The sequence below is a fragment of the Crotalus tigris genome, unplaced genomic scaffold, assembly GCF_016545835.1.
Source record: "Crotalus tigris isolate CLP2741 ecotype Arizona unplaced genomic scaffold, ASM1654583v1 scf7180000018053.2689490, whole genome shotgun sequence".
Taxonomy (NCBI): Eukaryota; Metazoa; Chordata; class Lepidosauria; order Squamata; family Viperidae; genus Crotalus; species Crotalus tigris.
In genome coordinates this window covers 289,200-314,549 of record NW_024096796.1, presented here as the reverse complement: position 1 = coordinate 314,549, position 25,350 = coordinate 289,200, and the positions used below count along the sequence as shown (strand labels likewise).

At 38.1% G+C, this 25,350-nt stretch overlaps 1 protein-coding gene across 1 annotated transcript in view; it reads right to left on the bottom strand.

Moving 5' to 3' along the window:
- EFHD1 (EF-hand domain family member D1) overlaps nt 1-7,984 on the bottom strand; it is a 51,309-nt gene extending 43,325 nt beyond the window's left edge. The window contains exon 1 of the mRNA XM_039347096.1: nt 7,543-7,984. Within this exon, the coding sequence (XP_039203030.1) occupies nt 7,543-7,862 (320 nt within the window). The 5' untranslated portion in view covers nt 7,863-7,984. The remainder of the gene's footprint in view (nt 1-7,542) is intronic.
- Nucleotides 7,985-25,350: the final 17,366 nt, after the last annotated feature.

Sequence of the window (25,350 nt, the reverse complement as noted above, 5' to 3'; positions counted from 1 at the left end):
AAAGGCAAAGAGATCACAAAGGAGGGAACAACTGATGAAAGGAAAAGACAGATTTTAAGAGACCCATCCACATAGAAAGCTCTAGAAAGGGTTGACTTTCCTTTATAAATTGATAGGACAAGAAGCAAGAGAACTACCAGTCAAGGCCTATATATTGTGGCTACTATCCTTTCTGAACATCAACTTAGCCCCATTACAAAACCAGTACAATCCAGATGGAATTTTTTAAGGCAGCTTAGTAATAGCTAGGAGCAGCAGGGGAGACAAGCAGCTTAGGTTGCCATGAGGAATTACCCTTACAGCGAAGATGCTAGGCTTTATACAGCAACATTTTGATTACATAAATGTGAAAATTATCATTCTAAAAAGCGTTAGTTATCATTCTAAAGTATAAAATACTTTATACTGAAAAAATATAAAACACTTAAGTAGTTGGTGAAAGTTTAAGCCATAATATGGCAAAAATTCCAGTTATGTGCATTTATGGAGTGTTCTATTCAAACTGACTAAAACTCTTTTGTAGAATTCCCATGCTGAATAGTAATTGCTTTGTTTTGCCACATGTTATTTCATCTGGAAGAGACTTATTAGCATTTTCCCTCTTGGAATTATCTACCCTCTCTCCCCAACTTGTACCTAGCCATGATGAAGTTTAATTAGTAAGTGTACATTTTCCTCCCTAAAAAGTCTTCATTTAAAGTTAAGGGTGACTATGAACAAAGGTTATTTATATTTAATTAGGGTCAAATAAAGAAAGTTACATAAGCAACTGTCTGCATAAAAAGACCTCCATGGTGTGTTTCAAATAAGGTTCCATTACTCTTCTTGCACCTTCAAATATCCACCACACTGGCACTTTAGTTTTTTAGTTGACACAATGTTGGCAATTATATTTACTACTTAATATCTATCCCACTCACAAATAAAGTAGGGGAAAGGCCAATTTTTTACATCAAAAGAAATTAACATTTGCCCTATTCTAGTGGCCTATTTATTTATATTTATAATTTAAAATTTAATAACAACTTTTTAAGCCCTCTGAAAGCTGTAACTCAAGGCTTTGGAGGTTAAATATGGTCCTACGTTATTAGGCTGTGCTTCTCTGCTGTAGGATCCAAACACAAACAAAAGTCATGATGACTAAAAAGGAACAAGATTGGTATCAGAATGTCAAGAAGCTGAAAACCTTATGAATGTTACACAAATTCTAAAACTAAGTTAACTGATGTAGCCAATTAATCAAACTTATGAATGTTATGCAAATTCTAAAACTAAGTTAACTGATGTAGCCAATTAATCCAGAAAGGGATAGATTTAGCCCATAACAGATCCCCATCTCTAAATATTTGGAGCCATTTCACCATCTATTGTTACAAGGCTAGAAAGTTAGTGAAAACCATTGTTCTGAAGGCTAAAAAATCTTTTTAGCCTTCAAAACAATGGCATTCCCAGTGCTCAGAACATCTCAGCTAGGCTACAGATCCAAGCCCTGTTTCCGCAGCCCAGCTGAGCCTACTCAGCAGGCAGCTTTCAGCCCCCCCCCCCCAAGACAAGAGGGAAGTCTTTTTGGCATTTGGCAGCAGCTTGCAACCTTCCTTGTTGGCTTCCCCACTAACTTTCTGGGGAAGCCGGCAAAAAAGATTGATAAGGAATTAATAAGAGAACACCTATCTGCTTTGAATGAGTTCAAATCTCCAGAACCAAATGGTTTATATCCCAGGATACTGAAGGAACTGGCAGATGTGATCTCAGAACCACTGAATGAAATCTTTCAAAGCTTCTGGAGCACGGTGGAATTGGAGAAGAACTGATGTGGTTCCAATATTTAAACAGAGCAAAAAAGAAGATCCAGGAAATGATAGGCCAATCGGCTTGACATCAATACCTGGGAAAATCTTGGAAAAGATAATCAAACAGTGGATTTGTGGACATCTAGAAATAAACAAGTTGAATACAGGAAGCCAGCATGGGTTTGTTAAAAAAAAGATCATGCCAGACAAACTTTATTCCCTTATTTGATAAAGTGACTAAATTAATGGATCAGGGAAATGCTATGGATATAGTATACTTGGACTTCATTAAGGCTTTTGACAAAGTAGACTACAGCCTACGTCTTGGTAAGATAGAACAATGTGGGATAAACAGTACTACTACCAGACAGATTCACAGTTGGCTGACCAACTGCACTCAGCATGTTGTTCTCAATTAAGCTATATCTATGTGGAGAGAAACCTACAGAATGATATCTCAAGGGTTATCTTGGGCCTGGTGCTCTTCAACATCTTCATAACTGATCTAGATGAAGGGATAGAAGGGGAACTCATCAAATTTATAGACAACACCAAACTGGGAAGAATTGCCAATGCTTTGGAAGATGGAATTAAGATTCAGAAGGATCTTGATAGACTTGAGCATTAAGCCCTACCCAACCTGATGCAGTTCAGTGATGAGAAAAGGTCCTGCATTTAGGCAGGAAAAACCAAATGCACAGGTATAGAATAGGAGTAGCTGGCTCAAAAGTAATAACTGTGAGAGGGATCTAGGTGTCCTGGTAGATCACGGCTTAAGTATAAGTCAGCAGCATGCTGCAGCTGCCAAAAAAAGCTAGCTCTAGGCTGTATCAACAGAGAAATAGCATCAAGGTCATGATATGTAAATAGTACTGCTTTATACTGCACTGGTGAGACCACACTTGGAATACTGCATCCAGTTCTGGTTACTACAATTCAGAAAAGATGCTCACACCCTAGAAAAAGTGCATAGTAGAGCAATAAAAATAATAAGGGATCTGGAGGCTAAATCATACAATGAACTCCTAAGGGAACTATATACGTTTAGCCTAATGAAGAGAAGGCTTGGGGGGAAATGATAGCAGTCATATTTGAAGGGATGTCACAGGAAGAGGGTGTTGATATATTCTCCATAGCACCTGAGGGAAGGACAAGAAGCAATGGACAGAAATTTGTCAGAGGGGGATTCAACCAGGAAATAAGGAAGAATTTCCTAATAGTAAGAATGATTAATCAATGGAAAAGCTTGCCTCCAGGAGCTGGGATGCTGCATCGCTGGAGGTTTTCAAGAAAAGATTGGACATTCATTTGTTGGGGATGGTATAAAAATTCCTGCCTTGGGCAGGGGGTTGGACTAGAAGACCTCCAATGTCCCTTCCAGCCCTATGATTCTATGAAAATATTGCAAATAGCAATTACACGATCATAGAGGCCCTTGACAACATAGAGGCCCTTGACAAAAACCCAAAATACAATCATGGGATCATGGATAGGAGGCACAACATTTTACAATAGCCAGAAGTGCTTTAGAGGCTATATATATATAAAAAAACTTTCTGAGGCTATTGTAATTTTGATGACTCCATGTAGTGATTTTAATGTTCATTTTACTTTTAAATATATTTTTTAGAAAATTTCAGTACTTTTAGTAATTTTGAAACTTGTTCAAAATACCTTGGCTATGATAGAATGTATATAGAATAACTGCTGACTATAGAATGGATATTCGGCAGTATTAATTTGTTCAATGTTTCTGCATATATTCTGCTTCATGACATTATTTCATCAGCATGCTGCACAAAAGCAATTTTGCAAATTGATTTCACAAAAACTAATAGCCAATAATATTTTGGTACTATAATATTTTAATACTATAATTAACTATTGCATTCAATAATTGGAAAGAAAAAATCAGACTTTTTTTCTTTTCATACAAACTTCTCCTCTTAGTTAAACAAGGTGAAGTTTTCTGAAGACAGGAAAGTATATATAATGGAATGTTTAACAGATTCTGGGAAGAAGAAGGTAGAGCAGCATCATTACAAAAAAGTTGTATTTAGTTCAGGAGACTAAACACTCCACTTGAATTGCACAGAGTATAAGCTGACTTGGAGAATGGCTTTTGTAGTTTTTTTCAAGATTCTTTTACATTATTTACTAACAGTAAATGCATTCCAGAAAACCAGGTGGCTTTTGTTTCTAAGTTTGCAACCTCAAAGAACTTGATATAAGGTATATCTTATTATCTATTCACTCTATTTACATATTAGCATCCGTTTACAGTTCTGAGTGAAATAAAGACACAGAAACAAAGGCCTGTAAAGTGACTTTCACAAAACAGTGCAAATTAGAAAGTAAAAAAGAAAAAAACAACCTTGAGAACTTCTCCATAGCCCATTTGTGGTCTAGAGATACAAAGACAGGTAGTCCTCAACTTACAACCACAATTGAGCGAAAAATTTCTGTGGTTAAGTGAGACATTTGTTAAGTGATTTTTGCCCCATTTTATAACTTTTCTTGCCACAGTTATTAAGTGAATCTCTGCAGTTGATAAGTTAGTAATCCAGTTGTTAAATGAACCTAGCTTCCCCATCAATTTCCCTTTGAGAAGGTCGCAAAAGGTGAACACATGGCCTTGGGACACAGCAACAGTCACAAATATGAATCAGTTACCAAGTATCTGAATTTTGATCACATGATCATAGGATGCTGCAAAGATGGTAACTGAAAAAGTCACATTATTCAGTGCTGTTGTAACTTTAAACAGTCACTAAACTAACTATTGTTAAGTTAAGAACAACTTGTATCTTGTTGACATCATATTCTCAATCAGAAACTTCAGTTAGCATGGCTACATATGGCAGCATTCTTAACCAACTACAAAGAATTGTATTGGCTGCTGAAGGGCTGGAAGGGGAAGATAGGGAAAAAAACATCAGTTTCAGTTTCTCTAGGAGAGCTGAGCAGACAAGAAATCTTTTTTTTCCCCCATCAGTAGCACAGATTGCACAATTTTCCTTCCTTAACCAAGGAATGTGTTTTATGACTCTAGATATCTATCTCAAAGGTGTGAATTTAACTCCTAACTCAGCCAAAATATCTCCTGTAAGATACACATCAGAGAGGAATCTTTGTATTATTGCAGCTGTCATACCACATATTGTAAAGCCATTGATTCTTCAACTTCATAAGCTGTTTTATTTTTCTCTTCTGCAACTGCATCAAGCAAATTTTGATGTTAACATAAAATTTCAAAAACTATCACACGCTTATGAATCACATGGCCATATAAGTCAAATAAATAAATACTTTCACCTCAGCAGGCTAAGTGATAGTGATAACAGTAACATGTAATGGTAATCCACCAATAACTAGGACACATTATAGTTTAATGTGATATGTAAATTGCTATGTTCAGGTTTAGCTTAGTAGCTAATAATAGCTTAGTATATTATCTGAATTCAGTCACTGCTGCATGATCTGTAAATCATTTATTCAACAAGCCAATAGCATACTACAGTGTGCTCAGTCAGGGAGTGGCCCAAAGTGACTGAGTAGGTATCTGAACCAGGGCTTTCCTAATTCCAGTATGGCATTCAATATATCATGCTACTAAAATCTAGCCAACTATTTTTGAGTCAGCAAAATATTACTCAGATTCAAAACCTGAAATTTGCCTCTCCCAGTGCTGATCCATATCCTGCTACTAGCTCTGTTCTGACTCACTGACGAAAGTTGCTGTCCTAATTTTGTGCATATACAATCAGTAAAATGACAGGTTCATTCCTCCAGGTTTGCTGTTCTCCCTTTTCTGCCTATCCCAGGCTATAGGAAAAATATCCACCACATAATGCTATAAAAGGAATGGGGAGGGTCTGTCTCCATCCTGGTGCCTCTCCACCTATATCCCATTCTAAATAAAGTTTTAAAAAACAATCATGAAAATAATTAGCTCACAGGGACTTAAAATTTTCTTTCTTTTCTTTATACAGTTGACCAATACCAACTTACAGTTTCCTCAGTGCTCTCATCAGGAAGCAATGGGAGGGAAGCATATCATCATTTATATTATGCTATTTCAGCCTGTTATGCCACTTCACCCTTATACCATGATAAGCCTTGGGAAGAAGTTATTTTCCCCTATATTTCATGCACCATCCATCATGTCTAGCAGATTGACAGTAGAAAAGTAGATTGGGAAATGAAGGGGGGGGAATAGCTTGAAAGAGGCAGTAAGCACCTCTCTAATCCCACTTACTACTAGTCATGTGATTCTATCTCTCACATAGTGGGTTGCAAAGCAAAACAGATTTCACACATCTTGAAGCTTCTACTAGCTGCTCTTCCACTAACTTGTCTTGCTCACAATGATTTAAATTTGTCTCACTCATGGGGTGGGGATAGGATGAACACATCCCAGGGATGTCATAAAAAAAAAAGATATTGCCCAGGCATATCTGCATTACAGTTAGGAACAAGGATGAAAAGGCCCAGGATTTGGAAGCCAATCCCATTAAATTCAATTGAACAGAGACTATACTATTAATTAAATTTATTATTCAATTCAACATATATTGAATACTAGGATTTGCTTTATTAATAGCAGTTATATGACTACATAGTTAATAAGTTGGAATAGCAATCAAGAAATGTACAGCAAATCAGGCCAAAGTCTTTTTCAACTGCTCTTTAGTAACATAATTGGAGCAAGTGACAAATAGTACATCTTTTATTACTTAAAAGCATAAGCTAAATATAACCATGGTTGACTTTGCAGGGGTGAGGGAAGGTCAATTTTTTTGTTGCAGTGTGACTTTTATGGCCAAATATAAAGTGCTGCTCCATTGCTGACCACAGAGATAAGATACCTAAGCCTAACTATAGGGAGACTTAACTTGACCCTTCCAGTTCTGCAGACTGAAGATCTTTTTAATTTAGCAAGTGAATGTATTTTTCCACAACACAGAGAATTAGCAGAAAGGAACACTACAGGTTTCCATTTTGCAAGAACAGCAAAAGAAGGAACTGGAAATTTGAAGATTAACTAATACACATGAGAGAAGAGATGGTCAATTTTATCGTTAAACATAGTTAAACAAAAGTGAACAGCCCCACCAACTATTCATTTTTTAAAAAGCTACTGGATCTGCAAAATTTGCTCTAAATTTTAGTCTGCAATCCTGTGCATGCTAATTTAAATTCCATTGAATCTAACCAGTTTTATTGTGACTTTTCATGTTACCTTTCAATTTACCAGAACTGAGAGAAATGTGATACAAGGGACAGTTCTATAAAAGTGTACTCAAAAGTACCGTAAACCTTACTACTACAATCTACAAAACTTTCTCCAGGAAAGTTATGTATAGAGCATTCTTACGCACTCTTCTGTTCTGGAGCCAATCACATTCTCATTAAACCCTGACCTCAGTCAGTGCAGGTACAACATTAGCAACTTTTTCCAAGTCCTTCCTCTACTACTTCATGATTGAGTCATATCAGAAATCTTGAACTTCCGCATAAAAGGTTGGAAACTTTTAAATTAAACGATTTCATATACTTCATCGATACTAAGCAAGCACTCCTGGAACTGAGCTGCACGGGTGGTTTGTTTTAAACACACGTGGAAGCTCGAATCCGTGAAGGATTTGGAAATAAATACCATAGAAAACTCCTCAGGCGTTTCAAGTTCGCCAAGATCGAAAATTACCAAGAGGAACGGTAAAGGGATACTGCGGGCTAAGACGATGCTTACAGTCTAAATAAGCGCTCCATATCCTTGATCTGCCGGCGAGTGAATTCTTTAAACTCCGTGTAGGGATTGAAGACCTGGGCGAGGCGGGGCTGTGCCGCGCCCGCGTTGATGTCCTGCCTGCGAGTCAGCTTGGCGCTCAGCTCCGGGTCAGCAGCTGCATTCAGCGCGCTGCAGTCCTCGGCACAGTCCTCGGGGCTCATGTCGGACCCTGCCGGCTCAGAGGCAAGAATGTCATCCTCTTCTGCAGGAGGCGCCTCCGAGGTGCTGCCGTCTCGAAGCAGTCGTCTCTGCAGCTTTTGGGCCAGTTCGGCCGAGGCCATGGTCGAGAAAGAATGATTGTGTCCTGCAACCGCCGCCGCTGAGCTCGCTTCCTTTCTTTGCTAAAAGCTTACCCGCCCCGCTAACAGCAAACTTTATTCTAGGACTTTGACGAATTGGCGGGGAAGGAGGACCGGGGGCGGGGAAGCGGCGAGAGGCCGGGCTGAGACTTAAGGAGGCGCCCAGGATTGACGCGGCGTCTCAGTAAAGTCTGTCTCTGGAATTGACCCTGTCGCGGAAGCTCAAACTCTAGGCAGAGCTTCCTCCATTATTTTTTTTTCCCGCTGCACCTGTCATTGAATCCGGTGTTGATCCTTTATTTCTCTCTGGCTGTAACAAACACCTGTTGCACTTTTATGATAGCTGAGGAACCGCTGTAGTTCCACCTCCGAGCAAAAAGTAGATTAATGAAAATGTATAATTTATAAAAGTGATATTATACGGCAGCTACACTTTCACGTGCATTTGGTTTTCCCTTTCTCTTTCCATCTTCTGCCTTCTCTTAGGAGCTGTCAGATGTCAGAGATGGCTTTTCACATTTGATGGAACAGAAGAAAAGTATATACCAAATTTGCGTTGGATATATTTAAGATTAAATTGTAAACAGTATATTTTAAAACAAGAACTGGTGTGAAATTTTATGTTCTAGTGCTCTCCAAATAATGGTTGGAGGGTTTGCCTGTTCACAAAATGGCTGACAAGAACAGTTACAGAGTGCTGATTCCCTAGAATGCTTTGCAACCAGTAGTACAGCAGTCCCTCTTCCTCATGTTTGCATTGTCCTTTTTCAGTGTATCTGGGAACATTTCCAAACAAAGCACTAGCCTGCAGTTATCCATTTTTATTCCTTTGGAAAACTTATGGGTCTCTGAAACATACTTGGAAGTAAATGCCAGGTTTGCATTTCATTTTGCAATATGCCAACACTTTTTAAATCAAGTGGAATAGGAAACCTGCTGCCAAAATGCCTGTTGGCTTCAACATCAGCCATTCAGTATAATGATGGAATATTTTTTTCTTAGAAAATAAATGCTCTTGTTATGTCATCATTTTTGGTCTACATCCCAAAGAGCCCACAGCTATAACTTCACTATATTCACCCCTGATTAAAGTGTTATGTCAGAAACTAATCAGATATATCATTGCCAATCTGTCAGCACAAAGCTGAACTATGGCTCTATTTTTGTTCTAATATTCTATAGATGGCATCTTTAGTGAATTGTGTATGTTTAGATATATAGATAATATTGGCTTCTGACATATGCATATATCTGGCGATAAAGCAAAATAGAGTAATTTTACACGCAGAATGAATTCACTGGAAGTTACCACCAGGTAAAGATGTATAATATGGGATTTACAGTTGTAGATGTTTTAGACGGGCATGTAGATCAGTGGAAAGCAAGCACAGCACGTTAACCTGTCAAGCAGTCTTGAGTGGCCCACTGGTGTCTTGGGAAAAAAATGAATCCACTGCTGTCATCAAAAAAGATCAAATAGTTGATTAGCTATTCCTTTACAGCCCACAGTTATTTTTAAGATATCTGGCACTTTCCCCTCTACAAGTTGTACATAGTACTGGTGTAAAAAATTAATAAACATGCATAGAAACCATTGACATTTTACTTTTTGTTAATCTTAGGAGTCGGGTATTAAGATTGCAATTTGATGCATTGGCATTTAAATTTCACTGAACTTGTTCGATTTGTGTCTCAGGTAGCAATATTACTATTAAATTGAAACTTCAAACTAAGGCCCATTGTAATAACATACATAAGACTGTTCAAAATGTATTTGTCTTTCTTCCCTTTGAGCTATTTGTCACACATTAGAACAGTGGTTCTCAACCTGTGGGTCGGGACCCCATTTGGGGTCGAACGACCATTTCACGGGGGTCGCCAAACAACGCAGTCTGCCATTTTTTTTCCCCTTTTCCTTAGCTGTGCTACTCCCTTTTATTCTATGGCTTTTGAAAGCCAATAGAATAGACTCTCTTGAATAGAGTCTAATTCTATTGGCTTTCAAAAGCCAGTAGGAATTGTCCAGGCTGTCTCTGCCCTGCTGAGCCTGCCAAAAGTCCCATTTTGCAAACAGTGCTGCACCAGTTGAGTAGTCCTCAACTTACGACCAGTTGGGGGTCACGGCATTAAAAGGTTGAGAACCACTGCATTAGAAGAACCAATCATGTCCTATTTGTGCTTTAATGCTGTTCTATTTTATATGATGTCTTTCCTTGTTCTGAATGTAACATTTTGCGTAATTTTACAAGTGTAGGATATAATAGTAATAAAAACAACAACCATGTTTTCTGTGTGCTACTGATAAGGAAGAGAAGGTTGTTTCCCTTTTAATCCTTTTGAAATTAGGCTTCGTAATCCCAAATGATGCAGAAAGAAAGAGATAACAGAGAGAACTGCTATTTTTATAGACTTTTAAAGGTGCTTGTCCTTTTAGCTTATACTTTACTATGGAAAAATGAACATTATTGCGAATAATTAGGATGGGAGCTAACACTATACATGTAGAATTTGTATAGTAGAATATTCTAGTCCCTACTTCTGCTTTTGCAGGCATGTGCAGAGATTATGGGAGGAAAGGAAATTGCATAAACTGCACAGGTTGTGCAGTTTATACATGCTCTAATAACAGTGTAAAGTAAGTGATAGCTTTAATAACCTTTATTGTGAAGCTTATTTTTAGCTCAAAAATTACCATCAATAGCTTTAATAACCTTTATTGTGAAGCTTATTTTTAGCTCAAAAATTACCATCAAAGTTTTGTTCCATATCACTACTTAGGAAAATAATTAAAAATCTAACTAGAACAAATGTTGAAAAAGTGAGAAAGCATTCTTTTAAGAATGCTCTTTTTGTAATTCAGGTTTTTACATGTTAATCCAGAATGATTACCATTCTAGAATATGTGTGTTTATGTGTAAAATCTCTGCACTTTTAAATTATTACTAATTAAATTGTTTCATGTGAAGTTGATATTAAGCAATCCCTTCTTAGTAATTGTACTAGTTTTCTTTTCTAGCCCCAAAGCACCGCTTTTCATCATAAATAATGTTGGTCTTGAGGAAGGCACGTAACTTAGATTTTCCTAAATTCCTTAGATTTTTATTAAGTTATTTAATAAAAAGTTTCACCATCCTTTTCTTTAAGAGCACACAGGATAGGTAAAGAACGTCAGAGGATAGGTTTTCTTTAATTTTTCCAATGTAACTTTTCATGGGGAGATTATTGTGACTAGAGAACAATGATTATCAGCTGATCTAGAATAAAATGTTATAATTTTGTTAAGAGAGAGATGAAAACAATCTTGTTATAGATAATGTACTATAGTTGTTGAAAAAAAATAATATGCTTCAGATATTAGAGAAAAGCTTTATGTTTTCTAAAACATCTATGGAGATGTTTTAATGTGAATTTTTGCACTAAGCAGGGAACTGACCTCAGCCTAAATGGCTCCTATTATATTTTTCAAAGAAGAGCTTGCAATTTGTCTATCCCAGGAGGGAACTTCCTTAAATTTAGAAGGCACATCTCTCACATTTTTCCTGAGATCTAAAATAATCTAGAATGAAGTCACGAATTTAACATTATTAACACTATGTTTTGACTTTCTATCTTCCAGAATAAATCAAATATTTTCTTTTCTATATGACAGTATAGTAACCATAACCTTGCTTATGTTTTTATTCTATCTTTGCCACAAAAAAATCAATCTGATAAGCCACTAAATTTTCTGAAGTACATTTTTTCCTAAAAAAAAGTAGCTAGTCAGTCAGAATTTGTAGAAAGTAATGCCTTTATGCAGAATATTGTTAAGTGTCTGCTTCAAACTATAATGGCGAAGCTTGTCCACGATACTGCTTGAGATGCTTATTTTTGTTAAGATAACCAGAATTCCTGAAAATAAGAGCTAAGTATCAGAAAAGCTCACACAGCAAAACATACCAAGTATTCAGATACAGGTTTCCCTTCCTAGTATTCGTACTAGTTTTCTTTTCTAGCCCCAAAGCACTGCTTTTCATCATAAATAATGTTGATCTTGAGGAAATCCAGACGGAGAAAAATTCCAAAGGAGTGGAAATTCCAAAGGAGCATATTTTAACTCTTTTTCTTTGCTTGCTCCACATAATAAAAGAGTTTTGTTAAATGAGCCCTTAAGTAAAGTCTATGTTAAGACTTTATGTATTTATAAGGGCATAAGCAGAAGGGTCAGAGAAGTATAAGAAAAGAATAGACATAGCCATTGCCTGAAGTATAGTTTTGAAGGCTTACTGGTAGTTCTAAACTGAGTGAGCACATGCACACAAGGCTTACCTGGAATACGTGAAGAAGAATAAGCACTGAATAACAACAATGTTCCCTGCTTCTAGGGTTATTAAGAAAGCACAGCCTTTATGCCAAAAGATGTTATTTTAATTACCTTTGGATTCTGATCATCTTTTTATTCTTTGTGTTCATTTAATCGTTGGTTGCAAACTATTTGCAGCATCTTTCTTGCACTTGCACTTTTGGGGATGGGGTGATAATAGCAATATAGAATGAAATGTGGTAATAACTTTACTGAATGTCTTAGCATGAGGATAGTTTCAGCCAATTAAAAAGTGGAGAATTGAGGAGGAAATTGTTCGATTTTTAGCTATTCAGTTCACATTTGTGCCTAACAGTGGTTAATGAATCATCATGTAATGGTAACAGTGAGGATGTGGTTCTATCTCCAGCTGAGGCTAAAATCAGCTAGTTAACCCTTGTGTTGTTCTGCCAATGAGCCAAGTATTAATAACTTTGTCAAATTATTGGAGAACCTGCTTCTGTTTCTTGGGTACAGGGACTATGTGTGGATATGTATGTGTGTAAATATTGAGATTTTAATTCTCCAAACCTTCCCCCAACTTCTTAATTGTCATGTAAAGCGGGTTTGCTTTGTATAACTCCTTTTACCAAGTTTAATAAAACAAAAATGATAATAAAAATGATAATGTTTTATGGGCCAATTGGCAAAAAATGGACAATCAGTAGCCAAAGTCTTATAAAAAAATATGAAAATTCTGCAAATATGAATGACACTAGGTCAAAACTGGTATTCTTGCTCTGGCAACAACCTGAAGTTTGATGTGATATTGCACTTTACCTATAGCACTCTTTTTGATAAGCACTGTGGTAATTGCTGCAAGTGTTGTATTTTTTGGAGTGTGTCACTAGAATAATGGAATCACTGATTCCTCTTTAGGCTGGGGTAAATAATCATATGCATTCTACAGAGCATTCTACAGCCCAAAATATAATCCCAAAATGGACTTGAGATCTTTTTCTACAGACCTACTGTAAACAATAAATAATAATATATATTTCAATCATCATATAGTATAATCTTCAAAGTATCCAAAACATTATGAGCTTGGTCAGATATATTACTTCTTCTAGGGTACAATAAAGCAAGGTTCCTTGACTCCAAATTATTGGTTTTTATTGTAATTCATACATTTATGTTTTTATTTCCTGTGCATTTAGTGCCACATTTTTTCAGGATATATTTGGTTGCATATTTGGGGTGATGCATCGCTTCCCAACTGTTAATAATTAATGTAGTGTATGGTCATATCATGCTCAAATTGAAGACCACACTCATTCTAATCAAAAATATTATAGTCAGTGTAGCCCAGATATTTAATAATAAATTGCATTCCATCATTATCCCTGTACAAATGACATAGTTAGGAACAGATTTAGCTATTCGTACTATTTGACATTGAACAAATTATAAATATTTCTTTCTTAATTATCAGTTTTTATTCCAAGTTCTGAAGAAGCTGTGGGAACAGGTCAGTATATCCTCACTCAGACAATTCTAAAATTATTATTTTTGGTTTGAATCCTACTAAAAGTGTGGTGCCCAGAATTGGAAAGAATGCACATTGAAGGGCCTGACTAACATAGAATAATGTAGAACAATGTTTCTTAATGTTTTGCTCCAAGCATTCCTTCCCAATTTTAAATATTATGGTGGATCACAAAAGAGGTTTTGTTTGTATGGATTAAATTTATTGATATTTACCATATTAAAATTAAAATTGGTGCATTGATAAATTTAAATAAATTTCATATTTATTTAAATTATATAACAACTATAATAACGCTTTATATATTATATAAAATATTTTTCATGAAAAAACATTTTAACAAAAAATGAGAATAGTGATATTGTTTTTACATTTTTGCAAATATTGTCAATATCTGGCAATTAATTTTGATTTCCTAGACCACTGAGAGGGATTTGGAGAATCCTCAGAGGTGCTCAAATCACACTTTAAGAAAAAATGACGTAGATTATTACTTAAATTAGTTAGAAACTATAGTTGGATGTCCCCTAAAATTGAATTTGCCTTCTGACTTAGTTTACTATCAACTATTATTCCAAGATCTCTTTCAAATGTATCTCTAAAGTTGCCTCATACAACTCTGAAGTTGCAGCTTTCCATAATCTATCCTATCTAATCATCAAAACCATAAATCAGAAGTTTTTCATTTTTACACAAAAAGTCCATGAGGAGTTTCCAGTCACCAATAAATATAGACATTGTCTTTCCTTTAACTCAAGAAGTCGAAATCAGTTTATCTCAGCAAGATCTATCAATTTCACCAAACATTCCTCCACAGCGAGTACAATAGTATGAAATCATTCAATTTTTATTCATATAATAATCTTGCTGCAATACAAATAGTCATATATTGAAATAATCTTATATGTATCTTTTCTAACTGTATCCATCAACCCTAAAAGGAAAAGTTCTCTCTTCAATTGAATATTTATTTAAAATCTTGTTAATTGTGAAGTTGTGTCCGACCCATCGCGACCCCATGGACAACGTTCCTCCAGGTCTTCTGGAGTCCATTTAAGTTCACGCCTATTCCATCCAGCCACCTCATTCTCTGTCATCCCAGTCTTCTATTGCCCTCAATATTTCCCAGCATTAGGCCCTTCTCCAGTGAGTCCTTCCTTCTCATTAGGTGGCCAAAGTATCAATGTATATATTTGAATCCAATTTTTTTTAGCTTTTGTACATGTTCATGTTCATATTTCCAACATATATTTGAAGTGCTTTTATACATTTTAGATAATCTCATATCCTGTACCAACAGTATATCATTTTATAAACATTCTCTTTAAGATCATAATATAATATAAATTTCAATCCTTTTAGCCACATATTTTCCATTGATTCATTGTATATTATAACAAAATTCTTAGCCCACTTTATCATATATTCTTTAATCTGTTCGTACTATTTCAAAATTCAACAAAAGTTTATACATTTTAGCAATTGCATGTCCATCATCAGTGCAGAATTGTACTTTAAATTCTATCCTACTTTGTTCCATAACTCTTTTCGTCTATTTTGAATATTTTTGATAAGTGTAAATGAGAAAACCATTGACAGCTGTGACCTTTTCCTACTAGCTGTTCTCTATATTTAATTTAATTTCAATAATTCCAGTATGTCAACAAGTCATAGTCCAGGTAACTTACACCATAATTCTAGAGTCCAAACTTCTCATATAAGTATTGACAATGGGTATAGCTAATCAATTCATTTTCAATATCATTTGTTTTTTTTCCAATTGATCTTCATTGACTAAAAAGAACATTATCAGAATGTTATCTCTTTGTCTTCTCATAGCCAACACTACATTTTCTCTGCCCTTTAGAGAATCATAATCCTATGTCCTGTTCTAGAGTGTCTCTTTTCTTCCCCTGAAGGCTCAGCGGCTGTTTCTCCTGCAAGGGCCCAAATCTTTCCTGATTTCCACTGGGACAGATCTTTCAAAAATCTTGAAACCTTTTAAATATTACTGAAAATTACAGGGAATCTCCATTTATCTGCTTAGGAAAAATTAAAATCTAAAATGCTGTTTATACTAAAATGCTAGTTACAAAATGGTTTCTTACAGAAGTATTACAATATAATGCTTGCCGTGAATGATGTACACATTGTCAAAATGAAAACAGATGATTTTTTTTGCAAATTTGCAAATAATTATGTATATGGAGGTATGCATCAAACCTGCCCCAGTGGGCTCCCTCAGGAAAGTAAGACTCTTGAATCCATCGAGTTGAATCAAAAGAACTTTTACTGAGAAAAAATGGATGCAGTAAAGTCAAGTGGAATCTGAAAGTCCTGCGCAAAGCAATTTGTTTGGTATCCCAATCCCAACCCTCCTGACCAGTCCACTGGCAGCCAATGTAATGCCAACAAGATGATTGAGAACGCTGAGGTGCGAGGCAGATAACAGGTCACACTCAAGGTGCCACGGCCTTAGAACCTGGCAAAAACCATCTGGGAAGGAGCGCGTCCCAACTCTGAAGATAATCCCCCTCCCTAATTCCCAAGTGAACAGTAGAAGTAAAAAATCCCAAGTATGCCATCCCCCCTCCCCCCTCAGCATGATGGCAGGACACCAGAGTATGAAAGGTGGGCATGACAGTATGTCTTTATTAGTGCCATATATGTCTACATGGTATTTCTGGAAATACCCTAAAGTATCTATTGGTTATTTGGGATTGCAACTTTATTATTCAGTGTCCTTGCTGATAGCTACATCCAGGAAACAGGCAATAGAAAAGAAAAGATACAGTACCTAGTAAGTAGTGGTGGGATTCAGCCAGTTCACACCACTTCGGCAGAACCGGGAGCTAATTTTTTGTTGCCCAGGCCCAGAATGGACTTCTGGAAGCGGCATCCACACAGAGAACTGGTTTTCACATATTAGAATCCCACCACTGCTAGTAAGTCCAGATCCTGTAGTTTCTCTCTTTTTAATGCATAAGATTGAACTCTTACAAGTCAGACTAAAAAACAAAATCCAACATAACAATTTAACCTATATTAAAATAAGAGACAGAGTCTACAGATGATCAATTATTTGATGTAAAAATTGATTAGGCTGCTCAAGTTTTCTGAACCAAAAATTGTGACATAAAAAATTATACCAAAGTAATATATAAACAGTGGTGAAATAGCATATTTTTTAAAAAATGAAATACAAGATGTTACAAACAGGCTTTGTTCTGATGTTTTTCTTAGAAATTATCAGTTCATCTGTAATTTCTCTTGTCACTAGAAGCAAGTGAACATAACATTACAGGAAACATTAAGTTTTCAGATTTAGTGTATGAATTTGAAATTTGAAAGACTGGTGTTGCCCTCTGCTGGATTATTCTATGCTCTGTTTTTAAAAATGCAAGTTTACAACACACTTATGAGTCAAAGGGGAAGGTTATCTAGAAAACATGTGGTTATTCATGTAGCATGTGTATGCAATATCTTATTTCTACATCTTTTTATGGGTTAGGGTTAAGGTGGCAATGTTTGATTTAATGATATTTCTACAAATATCTACCATTATAAACATTCCGTAGTTATTGTTTTATTTTCCTAGGTGTTGCAACCCTATTTGTTATACCATATAGACTGTTGTTCTGGTATATGATTTTTTCCCTTAAATTATACAGAGAGCTTTTGCTATTGAAAAGTATGTAAACAAGGCTTCTGATGTATTACCCAGCTGGTAGGTATGGAGCAAGGGGTTATAGAAAGGTTGTGTATTATTTGATTATCTAGTACAGGTTGTTTATCAATAAGAAATGTATTCAGAGGTAATTCAGATTTAAAATATATTTATCTGGTTCAGCATCATTTCAGATTGTCCTAAAGGTGCTTTTCCAAAAGGCAACTGGAATTTCTTGGTTTTTTCCCTTCAAAACATTTCGCTTCTCATCAGAACTGAAGAAGCTTCTTGGATGAAAAGGGAAACTTTCAAGGAAAAAAAAAAGAAAGTCCAGTTGCCTTTTGGAAAAGCATTTTTGGGACAACCATGCCCTGGATGATTGAGAATTTCTATAGACATCATTTCAGATTGCACAAAAGATTATTTCAGTCTATAATCCTGAAGGACATAGATAGCAGAGAACCATTAATTAGAAGAAATTTCCATCTTGTTAGAATATGTGTCGCTGAGAATTTTGCCCCTCCTTCATGAATTTACATGAACTGATAATTATCGTTTTTTTGTTTCAGTACAGTCTTCAGCCAAGTGCTATTCCTGCAAAGTTACCCTAGAACTATCCTACTTCTTGCTACATCAGAGAAAGTGGAAATAAATGCTGTATAGATTGTGTATATGTTATTAACAGAAAATCTTAAAATACCCTCACGGGCAGTGCTTTTTTGTAAGAAAAAAGATGCCGGAACTCAGCCCCTTGATCGGCAAACTTTCATTCCCTTCCCAAGCAGGACTGCCATGCTATGGAGGATGGGATGGCCAGGGTAGGCCCAGTCGCCCTCCACCATTTCAGAGCCAGGGGAGTGACAGTGAACGGATCCGCTGCCGCTGTGTGCCACTGTGTGCCACTGGAGGGGTTTTCTTTAAGCTTTGCCCCACAGAACACCTGCCCAGGCACAGCTGCTACCTCCTTGTCCTCCGCCAACTCTCCTGTGGCTTGCACCTTGACCGGGCAGCACAAATCTCCCCTGCTGCCTCCCTCCACCAGCCCTTTGTTGCCTGTATCACGGAGAATGAAGAACGCAGCGGCTCTGCGCAGGGATGCAGAGCAGAGAACAGCACTTGCTTGCTGCCCTGCATTGCCCCGCGTCTCCCTTTTCCCTTCTGGAAATGGCAGCCCCATTTCCTGCCGCTTCTCCTCCCAGTGCAACTCCTCCCTCTTCCCAAAACATTTCTTTGCTAACCTGCTTTCCAGCTCTGACGTGTTTCTCTTCTGCTGCAAGAAAATGGAGTTTGTGAGACCAAGGGGTCTCTGGCAGATGGGGCAGTGGGCAGGAGGCTCATTCTGTGGGGTGAGGCAAGACAAAGCGAGGCAGGGCGGGGGTACCATTGTCGCAGGGCAAGGTGAGGCAGGGGCTGAGGCGGCTGCTGCCTGACACCATCTGGCCCCGCACACAGAGGCCAGCGAGTGCATGGGGGGCCAACAGTGTCCATCAGCAGCCACAGCCTGCCAGACCCTTGATCAGTGCACTCTGGGGCTCCACAGCCCACCGCCAGCAGTTCAGAGAAGCCGCCTGAACTGGCTGGCCGGCTGACAGCTGAGGAACTGATGCAGTGGGTCGTGCCTGGTAAAAGGAAAGCATGCGAGGCCAGGAGGGATGGGATGGGAGGGAGGAAAACCAGCCATGCTGGGATGCATCTGGCCATGTGGGACCTCGGCGAATTAGCAGGCAGCTGGTTGAAGAGGGACGGTTGCCATCTCTGGGGCATGGTGCGCATGCCCACAGAGAGGGCTCTGAGTGCTGCCTCTGGCACGCGTGCCATAGGTTCGCCACCACTGTCCTATACCATCTGTAAAACATTTTATATAAGTTTTCTTTATATGCCACTGCTTTAGTTAATTTAATATTTCTTTCCCATAACTTTTGCCAAACTTCTAATTCTATATTATATCCAAAGTTCTTTGCCCATGTTATCATTGTTTCTTTTACTTGTTCTTCCTTCATCTTTCTTCAAACTAAAGAATACAACTATTGCTGAAGTTTTATATTAATTATTAAGTAGGGTTTTTTTCCTACTTAAGATTATTTATTTATATTTCATAACTGTCCATTTCCCTCCCTGCTTATCAAAACCAGTTTACTGGCTTTGCAAAATTTTGTAACAATAGCAAGATGAAGTATAACAAATAATAATGAAATACAACTCACGAACTCCCTTCTATACTTTTTCAATTGAGCATGTACAAGATTATTATTTTAAAGCACAGATATAGCTGACAGCAAAAGTTTAATTTGTTTACTTCTCTATATTAGAACTAGCAAATCTGGTAGTTTTAGGGTACATTACAGCCCACCTGTTCCAAAGCCCTGACTGCCTAAGTAACTAGATGAAAATACTGAAACCCCAGCTATCACACTGAAACTCCATTATATGCCTGGGGCAGATCAGTAAGATAGGCACATCTATTTCATGAGTGATATGGCACCAGATCTTTCTTATCAAGTTATGGCATGCTGAATTAATAATAAAACGTTCAGTAAGCACTTTATAGTAATCAAGAAGTTTTTTTGACCATGGCAAAGCATAATATCAATGTCCTAAAATTATAGATCACATTGGCTGCCCCAAGATAAAAACCACATCTAAAGTGAGTAATGTATTGGCCCCTTATATCACATACAGATCTTTGGCTCTCATAGTCATTAAGAATTCTTGAGCTGTCTCCAACCCTTCTCCCACAGAAGATAAATTAAGTCCCTGGGAATTCCAGCACCAACTACAGATTTTCTGAATGTTTTACTATGATACTACTATCATGCCAACATGTGAGAGATTAATTGAAAAATTAATGTATTGATCTGTTCAGTTACAGAATTAACAATAGGCAGGTAATTCTAGTTTAGTTACCACAATTGGGACTTGATTGTTAAGCAAAGCGATCACTAAATGAAATTGTAGCTGTGCTTATGATGTTACTTCAGCTTTTTTTTGTGCTTTACAGATGTGTGAAGGTTATAAATGCAAAGATTGGTCTGAAAGTACTTTTTCATCATCATTGTAACTGTAAATAGTTACAAAATAAGATAGTCACTAAACAAGGATTATCAGTACATTCTGTCAATTAAAAATCAGCATATTTAAGAGAACAACTGTATTGGTATAAATATGACATTAAAATATATAAAATGTAAAATCATAATTTGAACATAATGTTGAACTGTAGACAAATGAGATTATATCTCATGGTATTAAAAAATAGCATTGGAATTAGAAATTATTGAAAAATACTGCCACCTAGACTATTATGAGAAAAATCCTTGGGTGCCTGGTAATGAACGAGGCATGCTCTGGAATGCCCAATGCAAAATCCCATCAAATGTATTCTGGAAGATCATAGAGAAAATAAAACAATCAGAATCTGAATATAGAAAGAACATAATTCATAGGAATAGATTATACAATAAAGGGAATTGTAAAACTATTTTTACACTTTTAAAAAATGGATTCACTGTTCCTGTACAGGGTAAAACCACATCCAATTCTGATCTGCCATTTTTTCCAGAAATTTTCAAATCATTTTGTGGCTGAATTTGTTAAAAGTGTTGAGATTAAAACTAGTGTACCAAATGCTGAATATTACCAAGAAGGATTTGATTTTTGCTGAAGCCTGCAGACGCATTATAAATTCTACATTAGATATTTTACAGAGCCAAACAAATAAACCTACATAATTATTTACTTGATTTACCTCCCCCAAGAGTGAATCCAGATCATCTTTGTTCAATGTAGGTTCCGTTCCCGCAGAATCTTCTACCACCTAGGATTCAAAATATTTCCTTACTATGTAACCTTATACATGTCTATTTAGAAGTAAGTTCCACATGTTCAATAGGATTTGTTCTCGTGCTAAATACAGGTATTCCTCGACTTACAACAATTTGTTTATAGGTCATTCAAAGTTATGACATGCTGAAAAAAGTAACTTATGAGCATTTACAATATTTACATGTTTACAACCATTGCAGTATCCCTATGGTCATGTGATTGCCATTTGCAACCATCCCAGGTGGCTCCAACAAGTAAAGTCAATAGGGAAGTTTGTAGGTTGCAAATCAGGATCATATGATGCTTACTTAAACAACTACAGTGATTTGTTAATGACTTTGGCAAAAATGGTTGTAAAATCAGGTGTAGTCACATTATGTCTCACTTAATGACCATACCATTAACTACAGATTTTCTGCTCCCAGTTGGGTCATAGGTTGAAGACCATCTGTATGGACTGGACTATAGTAGTTAAATTTTTATATAAATTAAGTTCGTGTGTCTAACAATAGCCAGTATTCTAAGGTAGTGGTCCCCAAACTTTCTGTGGACCGGTAGTGGCAGAGGCAGCAGAAACAGCAGTGGGGGTGTGCGCACCCACCACTGGCACAAATGGAGCTTCAAGCACTTGCCTGCTGCTTGCACAGACCGATTCCCAATGGGCCACAGACTGGTATCAGTCTGTGGACTGGGGATTGGGGACTCCTGCTCTAAGGGATTATCTAACACAGCTGGAGAGTACCAAGTTAGAGAAAGCTGGTGTAAATTTTGTGCATAAAATAACTATGGTAAAAGGAAAACACCAGCCTTATCCATGAGAATTTAAAAAGTTAGATGTGAATAAATTAGTCTATTGTACTCCTTTGGTGGGTCCTGCATTTGTCTGCTGATACCTCTCCCTGCCTCTCCCCAGAAAAGGGTCAGTACAATAATCAACAGAAGGAAAGGTTCAGTCTAGTTAAAGAACATGGATATAAGATTTTTAGTACACTGAAGTTGTTGAGCTTTGGAAATGAAAATGATTCTATAAGCTTGAGACAGAAGCCATTTGGAACACTTTTCAAAAGAATAAACTGCAGGAATGGATTAACATATAACCAGGTTGTATGCTTTGTGTCATAGTTAAACATATGGAGACCACTATACCTGTCTTTTTTTTCAAATTTCTCTTCAAAATTCACTTCTTGAATGAATCCTTTGATTTAACACCTTCATTTTTATTTATAAACTTGACAACTGTTCACCTGTTGGGTCATCTTTTCAGATGTATTTGTGAGCACAGAGGGACTGGCAGAGATTCTGTGGGTGCAGGAGACTTACCTGAGCAACTTGAAACATTCCCTGCAAGGTTCCCTATTGACTTTCTCCCCTGCAAGCTTTTCTGGAAGGATGTGATCTCCATTGTCTTTCTCCTGAAAGTTTCCTAGGCTTCCCCATTGACTTGTGGCCAAGTGTCAGGAAAGTTGTAAATTAGGATCACATAACCATAGCAGCATGGCGGCAGCAGTGAACAATTGCTGTGTTGAAGCAGCAAGAACTTTCTAAAATTTCATTCCAACAGAAGTAATGGGTACCAGCATTCAATAACTTAGCCCATTTGCAGTACGTTAGTTGAAAAAGTTTTGCCTTGTGATGCATTGCTTCACAATTAAAGCTTACAAACACATAATTTTAGTAGTATATAGATACAATCAACTTTGCAAATAGAACTGTTGTGTCTTGGGCCTGATAAGGCAGTCAGCAGGCCCAGAAATGTTGCAAATGGTCCCGGGCAACCCAAAAGCTGCCCGGGACCAGACTGGTTGGTGCCAGCCTTGTGCAAAGGCGCAAGGCGCAAACAAAGGAGATTTATGATAGGCTGTTTGGGAAACTATAAAAGGCCTGGGAGCCTGTTGGGTTACTGAGTGGTAACATGGAATGAATAAAGAAGAACTTGGTTACAACGTGAGTGTGTGTCGCTTCAATGCCATGAACCCCAAGATGTAAAAGTGGCGACAAAGGTGGGATCGCTGTAAAGAAGAAGACAACCAAAGAATCTAGCCTCTAAAAAAGAGCTGGAGCCGGGAAGTCGGTACCCAGATCTGCACTCACCTGCCAGTATGCAAATGCTGGAGGTTGGCTTGGCAAAAGGGCCTCTTCCCCGCTGAAGTTGCAGTGAGGCTAAGAGAAGCTAGCAATGTCGAAGATCGGCCAGCTGTCCGAATTCGACGTGTCTCACCCGGAGCATTGGAATTCTTACGTGGCCTGGGTACAAAACTACCTGCGAGTTAACCAGGTTCGAGAAGAGGACTTGAAGGCAGTGACCTTGCTGTGCGTCTGCGGTCAGGACACTTTCGACGTAGCCAAAAATTTAGTAGCTCCTGTGCCACTTGAGTCTGTAATGTACACAGACTTGAAGAATATGTTGAAGGACCATTTTCATCCAAAGCTATCTGTGATCGCGTGGAGGCACGCTTTTGAGCAGAGAGACCAGAAGCCTGGTGAGTCTGCTGAGGAATTCATTGCTGCCTTGAGACAAGCAGCCAGGCCTTGTGAGTTCAAGGACCTGGAAGAACGCTTATGAGACTGCAACAAAAAATATTTGCCAAAGCTGAAGTCACCTTCCAAGATGTCTTGCGCAAAGTTGCAGCTGAAGAGGCAGCAGGCAGCGCTGTGAAGGCCTTGCGATTCGCCAAAGGCACTACCGCAGTTGCGTCCATCCATCAAGAGGATGCTCAAGAAGATTCAGAAGCGGATCCTGAAGAGGAAGTGGACAGATTTCACCAGCCAGCAGAAAGAAGGCCAAAAGGGCGTTCAGACAAGGCTCCAGCATTTCCTCAGTTTCTCGGGTGCAGAGGACGCCACAAGCGAGCTGACTACAGATTCCGCTCTGCCATCTGCAGGGCATGTGGAAGGCAAGGCCACATTGCCTCCATTTGTTTGGGTCGCCAGAAGGCCCAACCTCGGGAAGAATTGCTTTAGAAAGGTACCAGGGTCCCCAGCCAACACAGGGTGGGTTTCTGCGCATCGTGCAGGAGTATTCTGAGGACAGGGACACACAAGCCCCTTAAGAAAAAACTTCGCATTGACATGAAGTTGCAAGGGGTTCCCTTATCGATGGAGTTGGACACAGGGTCCGCTCTATCAATCATTTCACTTGACACCTTCAAAAGGATTTGCAGCAGTAGTGGCCTTCGAGTCAAACTCAGGCCCTCGAATTTAATCCTCACTGACTTCCAAAGTCAGTGTGAAAGGGGAGGCTATGCTCAAAGTACAGCGTAAGGCTTTTGAGGGTTTCCTAGATGTGGTAGTAGTTGGGGGTGAATGCACAAGTCTTATTGGACTTGAGTGGTTCGAGGCCCTTGGAATTCAAGTGACTGGGCTGCACAGTGTGCAAACGTTGGGCCTTGCAGAAGTCTGCAAGGAGTTTGCTGATGTGTTTAGCTCAGAGCTTGGCTCCTACAAGGGGCCTCCCATTCAAGCCTAGAAGGGTGCCTTTTGCCCTCAAAGGCAAGATAGATGCAGAGCTGGACAAGCTGCTCCAGCAGGGCATCTTAGAACCTGTGGACTCTAGTCCATGGGAAACCCCCATTGTTACGCCTTTAAAGGCTAATGGAAAAGTCTGCATATGCTCAGACTATAAGTGAACACTGAATAAAGCGTTGCAACAGCACGCATATCCAGTGCCTGTGGTGAGCCACATTCTGGCCTCCCTCAAAGGGGGGGGCCGCCTTTTTGCAAAACTTGATTTGGCACAGGCCTATCAACAGCTACCTGTTGATGAGGCAACTGCAGAGGCCCAAACAATTGTAACACATAGAGGGGCCTTTAAGGTTAAAAGACTGCAGTTTGGGGTTAATGTAGTCCCTTGCATATTTCAAAGTGTCATGGAACGCACTTTTCGTAGTATTCCTGGAATCTGTCCCTACTTCGATGACATCCTCATTGCTGGGGAGTCATCTCAAAATCTAGGAGAAAGATTAAGGGCTGTCTTGTTGCATTTCCGTCAAGCAGGCCTTAAATTAAAGCAAGACAAATGAAAAATAAGAGTTGCTTCCACGGACTTCTTAGGCTTCAGGATTGATGCTCAAGGCATCCACCCTCCTGAATCTAAGCTTCAAGCAATTCAGCAGGCCCCAAGGCCCACATCCAAGAGTGAGCTGCAAGCTTT